Source organism: Synchiropus splendidus, chromosome 6, assembly GCF_027744825.2.
Source record: "Synchiropus splendidus isolate RoL2022-P1 chromosome 6, RoL_Sspl_1.0, whole genome shotgun sequence".
NCBI lineage: Eukaryota > Metazoa > Chordata > Actinopteri > Syngnathiformes > Callionymidae > Synchiropus > Synchiropus splendidus.
Window position 1 is genome coordinate 22,067,754 of NC_071339.1, and position 16,781 is coordinate 22,084,534.

The 16,781-nt window shown below is 42.7% G+C and overlaps 1 protein-coding gene across 14 annotated transcripts in view; it reads left to right on the top strand.

Annotated features, from left to right (window-relative positions):
• nav1b (neuron navigator 1b) overlaps positions 1-16,195 on the top strand; it is a 55,920-nt gene extending 39,725 nt beyond the window's left edge. For 3 of the 14 annotated variants that reach the window (XM_053867656.1, XM_053867657.1, XM_053867655.1), the window contains exons 7-31: positions 224-524; positions 1,234-1,987; positions 2,726-3,118; positions 3,548-3,589; positions 3,667-3,827; positions 4,289-4,462; positions 5,058-5,110; positions 5,315-5,338; positions 5,680-5,757; positions 6,118-6,129; positions 6,615-6,698; positions 7,599-7,710; positions 7,858-7,988; positions 8,411-8,586; positions 8,715-8,871; positions 8,986-9,336; positions 9,406-9,501; positions 9,659-9,827; positions 11,018-11,253; positions 11,328-11,482; positions 11,555-11,626; positions 11,702-11,898; positions 11,969-12,087; positions 12,156-12,353; positions 12,531-16,195. In XM_053867656.1, the coding sequence (XP_053723631.1) occupies positions 224-524; positions 1,234-1,987; positions 2,726-3,118; positions 3,548-3,589; positions 3,667-3,827; positions 4,289-4,462; positions 5,058-5,110; positions 5,315-5,338; positions 5,680-5,757; positions 6,118-6,129; positions 6,615-6,698; positions 7,599-7,710; positions 7,858-7,988; positions 8,411-8,586; positions 8,715-8,871; positions 8,986-9,336; positions 9,406-9,501; positions 9,659-9,827; positions 11,018-11,253; positions 11,328-11,482; positions 11,555-11,626; positions 11,702-11,898; positions 11,969-12,087; positions 12,156-12,353; positions 12,531-12,614 (4,329 nt within the window). In that variant the 3' untranslated portion in view covers positions 12,615-16,195. Of the gene's footprint in view, positions 1-223; positions 525-1,233; positions 1,988-2,725; positions 3,119-3,547; positions 3,590-3,666; positions 3,828-4,288; positions 4,463-5,057; positions 5,111-5,314; positions 5,339-5,679; positions 5,758-6,117; positions 6,130-6,614; positions 6,699-7,598; positions 7,711-7,857; positions 7,989-8,410; positions 8,587-8,714; positions 8,872-8,985; positions 9,337-9,405; positions 9,502-9,658; positions 9,828-11,005; positions 11,254-11,327; positions 11,483-11,554; positions 11,627-11,701; positions 11,899-11,968; positions 12,088-12,155; positions 12,354-12,530 lie in introns of all 14 variants that reach the window. The other 11 variants (XM_053867664.1, XM_053867665.1, XM_053867669.1 and 8 more) reach the window with 11 other exon arrangements.
• Positions 16,196-16,781: the final 586 nt, after the last annotated feature.

Sequence of the window (16,781 nt, forward strand, 5' to 3'; positions counted from 1 at the left end):
GTCTTTATGTTCCTGGAGAGGAAATTTTGCTATGGGTGATCAGTCATCATGTCTTTCAGGTTTTTACTTGGGCTCTCTTCCTCTGTGTATTTCTTAGTTCCTCCCGCAGCATCTCTCTCACATCACAGTGTTTCCCTGTGGAATGTGGTTTGGATCGAACAAAGATTGCAGTCAGTTCTGCGATAACAGAGCGTGCTGGTGCTTCTTTTCTTCCTCTGCACAGCTGCGCACAGATGCAGAGAAGCGTTCTCTTGTGGAGAGTGGACTCTCTTGGTACAGCGAGGAGAGCAAGTCCAGCAGCAAGCTGGAACGTTCCGGCTACGACACTGGAAGTCTGAAGACGGAAGCTCCCAGCAAGTGGAGGAAGAAGCCGCCGAGCCTCAGCGAGGAGTCCGCCTTTAAAGCAGAAATGAAAAAGCCGCAGAGTTTGGGTCAGCCTGGGAGTTTTCGGAAGACACGCAATCCGCCTGTGGGGGTCACCTCTCCCATAACGCACACATCTCAGAGCATGCTGAAGGTCGCAGGTGAGATATGATGGCTTCAATGTTTCCTTTGAGTATTTCTGTAGCTAATCTTCAAAGACATCTGCTTTCATTTAAGAAGCTTACAGTGGAGTTACAAAAACACTAACAAATCAGATCTGTTATGAATGTAATCCTCCTGTGAAGCCCACAGCTATATTTTAACTTCTTGTTCCTCTAAAAACTACCAAATTGAGTGAAAAACCCTTAACAAACATTTAATCCCATGACTCAACATTCTGTGATACTGTCCCTCCAGCCTCTAATCTCCTCGTCTACCGACAGTTAGGTTGTGACTGGGAATAATGAGTCTCACAGCTCCGAGCGAGTTCTCACATCAGATGATGAAATGGGTCTTAGTTTTGGCAGGTTTTGCCAAAAACATACTGCAGAAGGTTTGTAAACTGACTGGGATTAGACATGGATTAGGAGGCACATTAAATGGGCTCGAGTTGTATTTTTTCCGTTCCTGAATAGGGTTCTATGATTGACACACCAGTTGTAGTATCTCTTTCACCTGAACTGCTTTTTAGAATGAATTAACAGTACAGTCAGGATCTAATTCAAGCTTTGTCTAGCCCACTTCGAGTACTTTAGCTACATCTGGATTTTGACATTTGCTACCCTTTTTGGTTCAAGACATAAAGGGTAATATTATTTAAAATAACCCAAACGATGAGTCAACTAAAATGCTCTGTGTCTGTCTTTGCAGCCCCCAAAACTGACAAGCCGCAGGACAAATCCAAAATATCCATCAAAACATCCGGTCTTCAAAGGTCTCGTTCCGATGCTGGCAGAGATCACCACTCTGAGCACCGCAAACCTCCCTCAGGTTTAGTCAAGCCCACAGCTGGAGCCTCCTTTGGCTACAAGAAACCTCCAGCAGTCACCGGTACCGCCACCGTCCTGACAGCAGGTGGCGCCACCATCTCTAGTGGCTCATCCACCTTGGGGAAAACCCCCAAGACGTCTGGCATCCCAGTGAAGCCGGTGGGGGGAGGACCACCCACTGGCCGCAAGAACAGCTTTGACGCCAGCAGCGAGCAGAGCTTCCTGGGGCCAAATACACGGAATAGTATTCAGTACCGCAGCTTGCCTCGTCCTGCCAAGTCCAGCACCCTCAGCGTGATTGGGCGACCGTCGTCCCGGCCTGTCAGTGGCACCATTGATCCCAGTCTGTTGAGTCTGAAGCCCGTGCCCATGGCATCAGCCGGTCCCAGGGTCAAAGAGCTAAGCAGTTCCAACATGAAGGTGTCCACTCGCCCGAGCTCAGGTCCGGTGAACCAGACCGACCGGGAGAAGGAGAAGGAGCGCGCCAAGGCCAAGGCCGTCTGTGCTGACATAGACTCACTGAAAGGAGAAGAATCTCAGTCTGAATCCATCAGAGAGTCTGCGGTCAAACAGCACGGACTGAGGAGGACCAGCAGCAGCAAATACCCTGAGCTGTCTTCACCCACCTCACCAAGGTTCAGACAGTCCCAGAAATGCCTTGTAACACCTGTAGTTTTGGGTTCTGGGCAGCACAGTTTAAACATGGTTTATTAAATGATGGCAGAGACTCCAATAAAATAATTTCTACCAGGATTTTTTTGAAACTGTAGCTGCAACACTGGTAATATTCATAGTAATAACAATAGTAGTTGCCGCGTCCGTCGTAGTATTGGCAGTATATACATCAAGAATGTAAGAGGTGACTCCATAATTTGTAATAAATGAAAATATAGTACTGTCAGTATTAGTCATATTCGTAGTAGATGCATCAGTAATAATGATAATAGTAGTGATAAAAGTACCCATAACGGACATTGCATTAGCAGTACTAATACCGTAAAAGTATTATCACTAATTGTAGGCCAGTGGCTTTTTTTGTGTATAGGGTGTTTAAATGATACAAATGAAATACTGTTTTTACTTAGCATAAGAACATAGTACCATTCAGAATGTAAAGAGCAGATCTTTTTGAAGTGGTGTAATGTTTAATGTAGTTTATGCCAAGCAGTAGCAGCATCATGGGTATTAGAGCATCACATGTAAAAATACCAGTAGCAGATTGCGGAGTAGTACAGCATCAGTAGTACTACTTTTACTTTTTGAAAATAATACCTGTAGTTAGGCATGACTTTTGCTGCCCTTAGTATCAACATTTATATTTGAAACACAAAAAGATTGTACCTTATTCACTCTTCTTTCCTTCAAAAATGTAGGATGCTGAACACAAAGTCTTTGGGACGTCCTCCTAGTCTGGCTCACCTGGACAAGGTGAACTCCAACAGCCTGGACTCCTGTGTGACCATCCAGGACCTACCCCCTAAAGTACCCCCGTATTCCAAACTTCAGGACTTGGCCGGCTCCCACACCGCGTCTCGTCTCACCCCCAGTCCTGCACCGGTGCTTCACATCGACTCGTACACCAGCGAAAGCCTGAGCGGGTCGCCCTTGCTTTACCCTAAACTGACTGGCATGCACCGCAGCATGGAGTCCCTACCGCTGCAGATGAGCGTGCCCTCCAGGTTTGCGACCACGGAGATGCCGGACAAGGAGAGGAGCACAGGAACATGGGGGGCTGGGAGTAGAACATCCCTCACCCTCTCCGATAGGTGAGTCCCTGCACCATAATATATCTACTGTGTCAAGATGGTTTTGTCATGATTGAAAGAGTTTATAACTTGTTTATGGTACTCATCTCAACCATGGTGTGGCTTTCTTTTAAATATAGGACACTTGTCTCATTGGGTGAAATACAGCTTTTAAAATAAAATCATTTGATTAGTTTAAGGTTAATTTCAAGTTGTTGTTTTTAAGTTATGTTCAAGCTAAGATTCCATAAGAACAAAAGGCACAAACTGCCACTTTCGACACTAGTAATTCAAATGAGCAATAATATGTATTGATGCTTGAGCTAAGCATGTGTCTTGCCAGGTGAGATGTTTTGCTGTTCCGACACCTGAGGCAAGGATAGATCACGCTGCCATTTTGTATTTTTAAACCACAACATGTTCTGAATAATTGTATTCCGTCCCCTCCAGCCCTCAGACTGACAGAAACACTTTGCCGAAGAAAAGTTTAGAGTATGTTGAAGCTTTTTAATTTGTCACGTCGGACAGGTCTGAGCAGTTTTGACATGTGAATGTGTGTTCTGTATCAGACGCTACAGCTCCAGCCTGTCAGAGAGTGAAGAAGTCAAGCCGGGCCGGCGCCACTCCCACAACATAGTCAGCATGACAGAGAGTGACAGCCCCCCTCAGCTGCCGTCACCCACCCGCCCCCTCCACCTCTCCTCTGCGAAGACCCCCCTCACCAATGTTGGTGAGCACTGCAATTTGCTGCCAACTTCTAAATCCAATCCCGCTCTGAAATGGATAAGTTGTTGAAAAGCTGTTTGTCTTGTGGTCGATCGAACTGAGCCCTGAGATCTTTGCCTGATGCTCTGTGATAATTCCTGTTTAAGTTTTGACGCTTCTGTAGTGTCAGCACAGATTATGGTGGTACATATACATTTACATGGTAGCTGCAGAGATGATTCCAAGCTGTCAGGTTTGACTTTACCCAACTTTTGCCTCCACTGGAGTCAAGATGAAGCCTCAAACGGGCAGCAGTTGAACCATTACGGATTCAAGTCTGGCTATATTTATCCTTTTAACTGTTGTAGAACCGCAGTGTTGTCTTTCACTGACTCAACAGAACATGCTGAACTGTGTGTGTGGAAGTACTCGTGGTTTGATCTGCTCCACTTCATAACTCTCCAAATGTCCTCTCATTTGTCCCAGTCGCCCCAATTTCCACTGGCAGCCCTAGAATATCACGCTCCAACAGCATTGGGCCCCCCAGTGACTCAGCCTGCGATCTGTATGGATCTTCCCCCCTGGGCAGCAGCATGTCACTGGCAGATCGGCCAAAAAGCATGATGCGTTCGGGGTCTTTCCGAGAACCAGGAGAGGATGGTGAGACAACAGAACCACTCTGTAGCCTCAAATGAGAATTCCACTGCCCTTGGTGTTTATGGTACAACCAATGAGTCATTTGTGTTTCAGCTTTGTGTTAACTACATGGCCACTTCACATGATCACTGCTGTTTTCTTACAATTCACCGGGATCAGGGAGGAGTAGTAAAAAAAATAATATGTGAGGATCAACATTTTAAGCTGTACAAGATGTAATTTAGTTATTTTTGTGTTATTATTGTAATTATTATTGTTGTTGCTGCTGCTTTTTATTTGTGTATTTATATATGTAATTAAATGTTGAAAAAAGAACACGTTTTACGGAGATTTCCCACAGTATCTGCAAGAAGAATTGTAGTTATCCAATGAGGTGACAGTATTGTTAAAGATCAGTACTATATTATTAGTAAAAATGACAAGATCATGTGGACAAGACAAACATCGGCATGGGGCTCCCACACCAGACTGACCTATATACATGAAAATAGCTTTGAAAATAATTTGAGTCTGACTCACATTGGGCAACATTATTGTCAGGGATGATAGGATTTTGTGTTAGATTCACACGCGTAATCTCTGTTTCTATCTGTTCCAGTTCACGGCTCTGTGCTCTCACTGGCATCCAATGCTTCATCCAACTATTCCTCGGTCAGTAGATCATTCATTTGATAAGATGCTGTTACATTATCGGGCGCTGTTGTGTATTCATTGTGAAATAAACAAGTGTTGGGTTAGAGTTGTAACCCTGAGATGCAGCCAGACACTGAGAGCTTTTTAGAAAGATTCATGTTCACCTCTAAAGATTTTATTCTCCTCTGTGTTGTCATTACACTGCTTTCACGTCGTCTGTAGAACGAGGAGAGGATACAAGGAGAGGTAAGGCTCGACTGTGGCTGAAAACCGAGACTGTGTTTTTCTTAAATCATCTGTCAGCCATTTCCTGTTGGAGCGCACTCACACTCCAGAAGCTGGAACATCTGGATACTTATTAGCGCGGCTCATAACTTTGGTCTTTTTATCTCATTGTCCTTCACTGACTTCAGTGACTTTCATGAAACGTGGACCACCATCATCACCTCGTCATCATTTTCTTTTGTTTCTTTATCACCTCCATTATCATGCTTCTATATATGTTTTGATGTATTTAGTGGTTGTGTTGCCATTATGAAGAGAAGAAGGTTGCAGTCTTTAAGTTTCCCCCCTTAATCTTCCTGCAGCAAATTCGCAAGTTGAGACGAGAGCTGGAATCTTCCCAGGAGAAGGTGGCCAACTTGACGATGCAACTCTCTGCGAATGTATGTTCACTATTTCATTAATATTTCTTCACTTCTGCATGAGAAAAGTTTGATTTTTTTTTTTAGCTCCAAGCATTATTTCAGAATGCCAAGCTGTGGTGGGAATAAGTGTGTCTAATGAGTACATGAGAAAAGATGTTGACAGATATTTTTGTGCAGCAAAGTCAATAAATGATTTAAATGTTCATATTTTACCTCAGGTTCGGTTTGATTTCCTTTGCTGCAGGTGCTACAAGCCAATGACATCTCGATCTTTGCTCTGATCAAAATGCCTAACACAGCTTTCCCTCTCTTTACGCTGGACTCTATGCTGCCCCCTGTCTGCTCCTGCTGACCCGCACCTCTGAATGCTGGGTGAAGCAGCTAGGCCAGGTCTGTTGCACTGCAGGGTTCTCCATCAAACAGCACTCACCTGGTGTCTCTCATTCGTGTCCCTGTCTGTTTTGAGTCTCGATCATCCTCTCATCCCACTCCATAACTGATTGACTTCTATTCAAGCTTTTGTGTTCACATCTCACTTTCACCCCAGGAACTTATGATGTCATCCAACCCAGTCATAGGTTCAGGAGAAGCCCATATGAGTCATGTGCTGTTCCCAGGTCAATAGAAGTTCCCAGCGCACCATCGGGCTGCTGAGTTATTAAAAACCTTTAACACTTCATGGTCCAAAGTCATGGCGTGAGACATCTAAGCCTGAAGGTCAAACATGCCACGCACAGTTGTCAGCCTGTGCGCCAGCCTCCCTCCTCCTTTTCCTCCATCAGCTGTGTGATGTTCCATATTAGACGTTTGCTCTCACTGTGAGTGACGTTTGTCCGATGTCTCACCCTCTGTCTTTTCTCTCCTGCTGTCTTAAGGCAAATTTGGTTGCAGCTTTCGAGCAAAGTCTGGCGCTGATGACAGCCCGTCTGCAGACCCTGTCTGTCTCCTCGGAACAGAAGGTGACACCAGACTGTGTTTAATCACCTGGAATAACAATTTACCTCCCCCTGTCTGTCTCACACTCATGAAATCAGGTTGATTTTTCTTTGCTTTCAAGACAATATCTGTTTTAAAATTCCAACATTTGTTTTATATTTTATAACAGAAACATCACTGTCAGTGTCGATGTATTCCAAAACAACCACTAAAAACAACTGTCTTTAAAATCATTTTTTTAGATGTTTTCTTTCTTTTTTAAATGTTGTTTTATTTCTTTCTGAGTTTTCATATCATTCTTCTTTGTTACTTTTTCATCTGCAAAGCTGCACTTGACTGTACATCTCTTTAATTCGTGAAGATATTTTATCTAATCATTGTTTCAACATTTACATCTATTTATCTTGTTACAGCTCAGTTTTTTGTTGGTAAACTTTTGTAAATTGTTTATTTGTTCAATTAATTTGTCAATGCACATCAATTTATTTATGTATTTATTTATTTAATATGTATTTTGCTGCTTTAAAATATTTTTTATCTGTCAATTGACATTTTAACCGTTAATTACTCTATTGATATTTTCTTGGATTTTTATATTTGGTCATTTTATTTTATTTTATTTATTTCATTCTTTTTTTAAACGTCTTTCTGCAAAAAGATCGATTGTCTCCTTTTTATCTGTTACATTACTATTTATTTGTACTGTTGGATTATTGGATTGTAAGTTAATTTCATCAGTTGATGTTTTTATTTTTGCCACGTCCGCATTTATTTTGGGACGACCGTATGAGTGCAGTTGATGTTTGATTTTTTTTCACACTTTGTGTAGCAAGTGTTCGTGCATGTCAACACGTCCGGTGAAGCAAAGCCAAGCTTCAGTTGCTGACCTGCAAGTCACATTTCTGACATGTCTCTGTCTTCAGGATTCTGAGCTAACTGAGCTGAAGGACACCATTGAGAACCTGAGAGCCAAGAACACAGAGGCGCAAGAAATCATTCAAGGAGCTCTGAGCAATCCTGACATCACACCCAAAGGTACGCGACTGTCTTCTTTCTAGACGCTGGACTGGTCTTTTTTCTTCAAGGGAGTCAATTTACGTGGTGGTTTGCTTGTGTTTTTGGACTAGTACAAGTGTATTCTGTGGTCTGGTAGCTAAAGTTTGGTGTTTTTTGTCTAAACAGAGCTGCTGATCAACCGTCAGAACTCCTCTGAGAGCTTGTCCAGCCTCGCCAGCACCACCAGCCACACCAGTCACTCCAGCATGGGCAGCTTGAAAGAGCAGGAGGCCAAGAAGAAGAAGAAGAAGAGCTGGGTGAGGACATGCTAATTTTTAAAATAATTATTGATTCCAAAGGTGATTTTTGTAATACTGTATGTGTTCTTCTGGGCTTAAGGTGAAAACAGTCAGGCACATGTGATCAGCTTTGCTTCATAAATAGGACCTCTTCTGACCTTGCTTTATCCTCTTGCATGCATCTCCTCCATGCTGACCTGCTTCTTATTTTAGGTGTTTGAGGTGAGTGTTGCCACTGTCGATGTAACTTTCCTCACTTGCGCCTGAATCATCATGAGTCATTGGTGCTTTCGGTCGAGTGGTGTCACACAGCATGTCAGCCTTGTATCATGTTGAGATATAGAGGTCACAAGCATGCGATGTGGTCTGTAAACAACACACTTAGATACATTTGTAAACACCTCAGACATCTGAGATGAATACATGTGCTTCCCCGACAGCTGCGCAGCTCCTTCAATAAGGCGTTCAGCAAAAAAGGCTCCAAAACAGCCGGATCCTATGCGGACATTGAAGAAATAGCCACCCCAGAGTCCTCGGCGCCATCGTCACCCAAGGTTCACCATGATGGTGAAAGCCCGTCTTTAATGAAATCGTCCGCTTCTGCATCATCATCAGGGTGAGATCACTCTTCCACCCTCTTGTTTTATTGTGCATTTGCAGCAAACTAAGCTAGGATACGGGAAATAAACATACATATATTTTTGACACCATTTGAATGATCATTCTATTGACTGAATTCCCCAGACTCTGTGAGGGCGGAGATTCGGGTGATGACAAGGTTGTGACCAACCTGCGATCAGAACTTTGGGAGAAGGAGCGTAAATTGACGGACATCCGTTTGGAGGCCTTGAACTCGGCTCATCAGCTGGAGCAGCTGCAGGAAACCATGATCAACATGCAGGTCAGTCAAATCTCAATCAGAATCAGATCTATTGCCATGACCTGTGAGGATCCCACATGAAATAAATGAAATAAAATGAAATAAAATAAAATAAAATAAAATGTTCTTCTGCAGAGGACAGTGGAGAGCCTGAAGGCGGAGAACGATCATCTGAAGACAGGAACTCCATGTCCCTCTCCTGGTCCGTCCAGCTCGGCCTCGCAGTCATCAGGTCTCACTGCTTTAGGGAACTCTTCACCCCGGCAGTCAGTTGCCGTGCACTTGCCCAAAAGCTACAGCAGGGGGATGAGTGAAGGAGCAGGTACTCTTATAAGTCTTCGATCAGATCAAAGGAAATGTGATTATGTTATTTTTTTCTCTCCTGCAGACGTCCTCTCTGCAGATTCCCTCAGCTTTTCTTCACACAGAGATGATCACCGTGTTCGTGTGGTCGTGTGTGTGGCGGACTTGCACGTCTTTAAAGATGTAAGTTCCTCTCTTCCCCAAACCTTCAAGAAAACATGACTGATACATTTAATCAATGCACCTCAACAGGAGGTCAAGCAGCAGGATTTCTTCATCGGCACAGTGCGAGTGAACGGCCGGATGGACTGGTCCATGCTGGATTCTGCTGTCAGTCAGGCCTTCAAGGTGAGTCTGCGTTGCTCCGGCTACTTCTTTGTGAGTTCCTGTCCAGTACTTGAGGCTTTACGTTTGTCTTAAAATGGAGACATAAAGAATATTCTTCTTGCACGATGACACTGTAAATGAAAATAGTTCAAACTTCTCTGTCCTGCTGGTGCTCTAGGTCTACATTGCAAAGGTGGACACCGCCTCCAGTCTGGGTCTGTCCACTGACTCCATCTACAGCTACAGTATGGGCCACATCAAAAGAGTCCTGGGAGGAGTGGCTCCAGAGACCCAACCATCTCGCTGCATGTCCCGCGGCCCCAGTGCCATCACCGTAGCTCTCAAAGGTGAGCCTTGGTTTCACGCAGTCTCATTTCTAAGCCCATAAGGAAGCTGAAGTGAAAGAACTGAATGTTCAAAATTATAATCTCTGAATATTCTTATCTAATAACAATGTGTCAAAATGTGTGTGATGGCTTATCCATCATATTTAACAACATTGTATGCAAATTTTAACCCTCCACATTGATCAGAGTGCGGAAGAATGTGTAGATGTTGCGTTGCAACAATACCTACTGACTACAAGTTACAATTTTATGTTTGCATATGAGCAATATTTGTAATTCAGTGTCTTTACAGATGTGAAAATGACATTCAAAACAAAACAGTACTGAGACCAATATGCAGCACTGACAGTCATGAGTCGATCCCAGGATGGTCTTGCTCTACTCCCACATCTTCAGGCCTAAAAGTCTGCAGAACTTCTCAGCTATTTCTGGAATTTAGTGGATGGATAAAATGTGCTGCTCATGAAACAAATCGATGATTGAAATCGACTACCTTTCAAGTGAGCCTCCACAGTTTCATAAAATGTCAGACTCAAGATCCAAACGTGTGTTCAGGAACTCACTGTCTCTAACTCTAGAATCTCTGTGGTGTGAATCACGAGTCTCTGAAATATTAAACACTTGGTCTATTTATGCCATAAAAGAAGAGTTTTGACATTTCTCCTCACACTGAAGACAAATGTGCTTATCCAAACCATATCTAATGCTAATGTTGCTGTGTTTCACATGAGCCTCCTGTGTTACCACCTTGTTTTGTGTCCAGTGGCCCAGTTATGGTGTCAGGAAATGACACTTCTTATCCATAAGATCTCTTTATGAGATTACAAGAAATGCTCAGTCATCTGCCTTAGACTTGGAGTGGATGTGCAGATGTCGGATGTAGAACAGCCATCGAAAGGTGTTGATATATTTTTTTAATATTGATGTATTTCGGGACCTGACTTCTGGAGGACAAGGAGTCCTGAACACGCCGCGTCGCTGTCAGCTCAGTCCATCTCTTATAGAGTGAGGTAGTATAACCTGATGATATTTCATCCTGACATCACGCATTATCTGAAATATCTGGTTATCACTCCTAAAATGACAATATCTCCTATCAATGAAGTGAAAATATCACTTTTTATTTTACTTTTTACTTTCTAAAAAACTGTTTCAGTTTTGAAATTTAACCATCACAGTTCACTCCACAGGTCTGAAGGAGAAGTGTGTAGACAGCCTGGTGTTTGAGACCCTCATCCCCAAACCCATGATGCAGCACTACATCAGTCTGCTTCTCAAGCATCGCCGAATCGTCCTCGCTGGACCCAGCGGGACTGGCAAGACCTACCTAGCCTCCCGGCTGGCCGAGTACCTGGTGGACCGAAGTGCTCGCGAGGTCTCTGAAGGCATCGTGGTCACGTTCAACATGCATCGTCAGTCCTGCAAGGTGACGCAAGCTCAGCAGATTTTTTGGGTTTTTCACCAGGATGTCACCTCACCACTGTATTTTACTCTCGCCAGGATCTGCAGCTTTATCTTTCCAACTTGGCCAACCAGATCGACCGAGACACCAACTCTTCAGAAATACCTCTGGTGATTATTCTGGACGACATCCATGACACAGCTGCCCTCAGCGAGCTGGTGAACGGAGCTCTCACCTGCAAATACCACAAATGGTAACTGACCCCTGACTGGTGCTGCAGTCTCTGCACTTCTAATCTATCACTTTTTTCCCTCCGTCTATTCAGCCCGTACATTATTGGAACAAGCAATCAACCCGTGAAGATGACGGCAAACCACAGTCTACATCTCAGCTTCAGGTTTGTCTTCATGTTGGCTCCCACTATAAAACCAGTTACAGATGAAAGAGAAATGACAAGTGATCTCGTGTTCAGGATGGTGACGTTCTCCAACAACGTGGAACCCGCTAACGGCTTTCTGGTCCGCTACCTGCACCGGAAAATGATGGAGTCCGAGGACGAGAAGAGTCTGACCAACGAGGACCTGCTCAGGGTTTTGGACTGGGTGCCCAAACTCTGGTACCACTTGCACACATTCCTGGAGAAGCACAGCACGTCTGACTTCCTGATCGGTGTGTACGAGTGGTGTCGATGGACCTGACAGGACAGATCAATGGGATATTTTTTCTTCTGCCTCTTCAGGTCCGTGCTTTTTCCTCTCCTGTCCGGTCAAAGTGGACGAGTTCCGAACGTGGTTCATTGACCTTTGGAACCACTCCATCATTCCGTACCTGCAAGAGGGCGCCAAAGACGGGATTAAGGTGAATTTAAAATGACCGGAGACCAAAAGCCTCTGGATCAAATATGACCTCTGTGGTGTGTTCTTCAGGTGCATGGTCAGAAGGCCGTGTGGGAGGACCCGGTGGAGTGGGTTAGGGGCACGCTGCCTTGGCCGTCCGCCCAGCAGGACCAGGCCAAGCTCTTCCATCTTCCCCCTCCGAGTACTGGCTCCAGCAGCCCAGGTCAGTCCCTTGAGGAGCGACCTCACAAGGAGACGACACCAAGCTCCACGGAGTCTGATCCACTGGTGAGTCCCAGTACCGCTGTTTTGTGATAATAACAGGATGATAACCCTTGTCATGTTCATGCGAGTGACTCATAAATGTCGCACAAAAAAACCCTCACTGTGTGAACTTCTGAAGTCAATAAAGTCCTCTGGTTTATTCAACCTAGATGAATTTGACTCTGCTCCCTTCTGTCGTAGATGGCTATGCTTCTGAAGCTTCAGGAGGCTGCGAATTACATTGAATCCCCCGACAAAGAAGATCTCAGCCTGCCCAAGCTCTGAACCTCGATACTTCTCTCAAAGCCAGACATCATTTTCTGTCAAAGGATTCACGTTCTCTTACTCACACGGACTCTTGGGTCACCGCCCTAACCCAGTCGGTGCTAGCACTCATTGCCGCAGACTTCAGGTCATATCCCCCAGCGGCCTGCAGTGCATGATGGGATGCCGCTCTCTCAAAAGAGTATGACAGCATGCGTTATGTTTATCACTGATCAGTACATATCTGCTGTTACAGTCTTTTTTAAGGCCAAATAATGTACATATGCAATCCAGAAGTCAAGCAGGTGATAGATGCCTTAAAAACAACGTCAACTTCAGCTGGTGCTTCCATTCACTCCGCCGCAGCGTTCACATCCACTCTACTTCGGTTCTAACAACAATTCAGGTAACTTAAATGGATTGCGCAGAGAGGAGCGGATTTACTGCTGTCATGCTCTTTTGAATCCAACTAAATCGGGGGGAAACTTGGTCTTTAATGTGGAGAGTTAAGGTCTGTGCAAGTAGGAAGATAAAATAGAATTGAAATTAGTCATCTGTGAACAGACTCAATTTTAGTCCTGTGCTGGCTTTTTGCTATCAAACTGGAAAGGTTATGACCAAACAGTCTTTAGATTTGGGCAAAGAGCAGTACAGCAGCTTTGTAGTATTTTAATGTACCTGTAAGGCGAATCAATCAAGAATATATATTAATTTCTCCCCAAACTTGTCCCATGCATCAGTGAACTGACACTTTAGTGAGTCAGTGCTTGCTGTGGTCAAGTCTGCAGCAGGTCTGCTGTGGTCAAAAACACTTGAATAAATGCCTCCTGCCATTAGATCACTTTAGATAACTTGGCAAAATCCAAAAGTTGCTACGCCTGAGTAATGGATCTGCAACAGTATTTGACAGCTACAGTTACAGTATTAGAGACTAAATATAGTTTTGTTCTTCAATACTTTTCAGTATGTGTTGGAAGAGTTTGCTTGATGATTTTTAAGCATAACAACATTCAACTCTTCCTTCTTACTAGTCAACCAGCGAGCACCAACCAGGACAAAAAGTGCCACCAAAATAAGTGTTCATTCATTTCTATCTATGAAAAACTGAACATTTTAATTGAACGAAAAAAACAGCTTTTAAAATGGTGTGTCTGCATAACTTCTGATGTATTGCAAACTCATGTACTGTATACTCGAGTGACTCATTCATTAGCCTTACTCGGTCACAGGGGGTGGAGCTTGTCCCAGCTGCATAGGGCAAGAGGCAGAGGTAAATGGTGGACAGGTAACTCCCCAAACACTCAGTGGCTCCTTCTGAGGATTTCAAGAGTCTTGCTGGAACTGGACAAACCCTGTGATGCTTGCACTCAGTTAGAGACAAGTTACAAAAAAAGGAAGTGGAGGTTTTTACCTCCAGTTACCAGGAAGCGTTGTAGTTAATTCAGCGATGATCATGTCTTCAGTCACTGAGCACGACCCTAATTCTCCACTGAATGATTGTCTTGCCGCTCAACTGTACTTTTCAGTTGCTCATACATTTAATGCAAGAAGATGCTGCTGAAAACTTGGGAGAAAGAATCGGTAGCCGATATATAATCCATATTTGACTTCCCCATACTCATATATTTTTATTTATCTATTTTAGGGATTTTGTGAATGAAATCAAATCAACCCTGAAGCTCAGATTAATGTTTTAAAAAAGGGAATAAATTGTGAGCTTTTAAAAATGAAGTTTGACTCCCAAGTGTGGTTGAGTGAACTCTTGGGATCAACCTTTCCACAGCACCAGTCATGTCACTAGACAGAAAAGAGGAGTGACATTAAAGCTACCTAATTTAAGATTTTGCACTTACTAGATATAAATGAACCTTTTTGTATGTAAATCTTGACGTGTAGAGGTGCTTTTCACAACTTTGAGTTTGGCCGCTCAGGCTGAAGTGTGTGGTGAAAATGTGAAATAGATTTTTATCTAGGCTCTTTTCCCGACAAAGACATCATGTGACACGTTTGTGTATGTGGATGTTGTGAAAAAAAAATGTGGTGAAAAATTTGTAAAGAGAAGATACGGACCGGTGCTCAGACGTCACAAACCCTGTAAATGAATGTGGAACCACTTAAAGGACCATTCCATATGTAGGATTTTCAACAAGTCTCGAGTCAACGAGTCGACTAAAAAGTAGCTGCCAGAGTTAATGAACATTGCGTGTGGTGGGTGATCAAGAATCATCGGCTGTAGCTGCTCATCTCATTCACTGGTTGTTGTGCCTGTCGCTGCGTGGTGGCTGTGATTCGTGTACATGTCTCGGGACTATGCAGCAACTTCTAATAGCGTTGGCTTCGAGAAAAGCGAGCAGAAAGTCAACCTTTTCTCTTCTCATCTGGCTTCTGATCTGGACAAACTTTGCTGACGTCGGAACTGTTGGGCGCTGCCCGGGACTGGACTGATTCTCGAAGCCAAAAACAGATCTGAGCGGCCAGAATATGTTGCTGGATAGTCTTATTCCTGCAAAGCTTCCTGGGGACTCAGTGGACGATTGAAAAAAACTGTTATGCAGTAGCTAGCTTGGGTGCATTGTGCTCACTTGAGTTTAAAACAGCTCTTTTGTTGTTCTGTGGAAATTGATTTTTTTTAAACTTAATTTATTTTTGTCAATTTTCAGTAACAGTGACTAAATGCAAGGATAATTAAGTAAAATATTTATATTTATCAGTTACATAAGACTTAAAATATATTTTAATGAATCTAAATATATGTAGAATTAGTTGATACTTAAATAGCTAATACAGTTTTATTGAATACAATTTAAATTTAAAAATGTTTATCTAGTTTGTCTTAATTTATTGCCTTTGTTTTTTTTCTGAATTAAATGTAAATTCTTCTTGACAAAAAAAGTGTCCTGGTATTAAAAAATATATACATATTATATATGAAAAATGAGCTGTTAAGATGGAAATGTATGATCTTAACTTAAGAATGATTTATATCCAGATGAATTTAGTGCTTTATGTTCTTCTGTTTCACTGAAACAGAAGAGCTGTTTTTATCTCTGGTGAGCTGCTACACTTTGGTGGTATGGAATGCCACTGACGTACAAATGTGGAGGGGTCTCTGTGTTGTAAATGCATGTAAACTCGCCGTGAGATGGAAAAAAAGTTCAATGTTTAGCTGATCCATCCTTAAAAAACAATTTCCTTTTTACAATATTTGTATTTTCCTTTTTCTTTTTTTACTGAAGAATCCTTTGTAAAGCTTAATTTGTCTATTTTGTACAGGGCGTCATTGTAAAGACTGTAAATAGGGCGAGATTCTCCCGGGTGCGGCAACAATCACAAGTGGGGTGTCAGTATGTTTCTGCAGAGGGGTCTGGCTTTGAACAGCGAATGTTTCTGGCCGTTTTCATTCACCAATCATTGTTTGTCTAAGTCAATAAAATACATGTTATATTGAGTCTTCACTGTCCTTGTTTGGTACTCACAAGTCTTTCACCTGAAATGGACCCTGGACTCATCTCATACTCATCTTTGTAATTGAAAATTAGGTTATTGTGGGAAAATTGAAAGCTAAATGCATATTGATATTTTTCTTGGGGAATACAGGTGTGTACCCAGGTTGTCCATGAGATGCTGTCTCTCCAACAGCAGACAAAGAAATCCTGGCTTCTACCCTTCTTGTGGATGAAATTAATTTCGAAGCTTATTCTGTTACCATCAAAAGCAACCAAAGTTAATTTTAAAAAGACAAATAAAATAGTTTACATTCATTGTGTGTGCAAATGCATAAAAAATATATATATATTTATCTTGTTTTATTTTACATTTTTTTGCAACATGGTTGGTGGGAATGGTGACCATAAGAACAGGAAATTAAAAAATTAAATGTGAATAAATTTATTAATTTGTTGTTTTAAATACATAATGTATAATGTCATTTTAAGATCACATCTCAAAATTATATTTTGTGTCATTGCAAATATTGGGGATGAGGTGTTTCCTCATTATTATCATTGTTAATATTATTACTATCCCCAGTAGATTTTAGGCAGCTGCTTAACTCAGAAAAAGAAGAAGAAAAAAAAAAGGTAACGTAAAACTTTTTAAAAAATATATCTGGGGTTTGTTGTTATGCTTTAGCATTTTTAATTGATATGAACCAGTGAAAACAAGATGGCGCCCGCGCCCGGTGTCCGT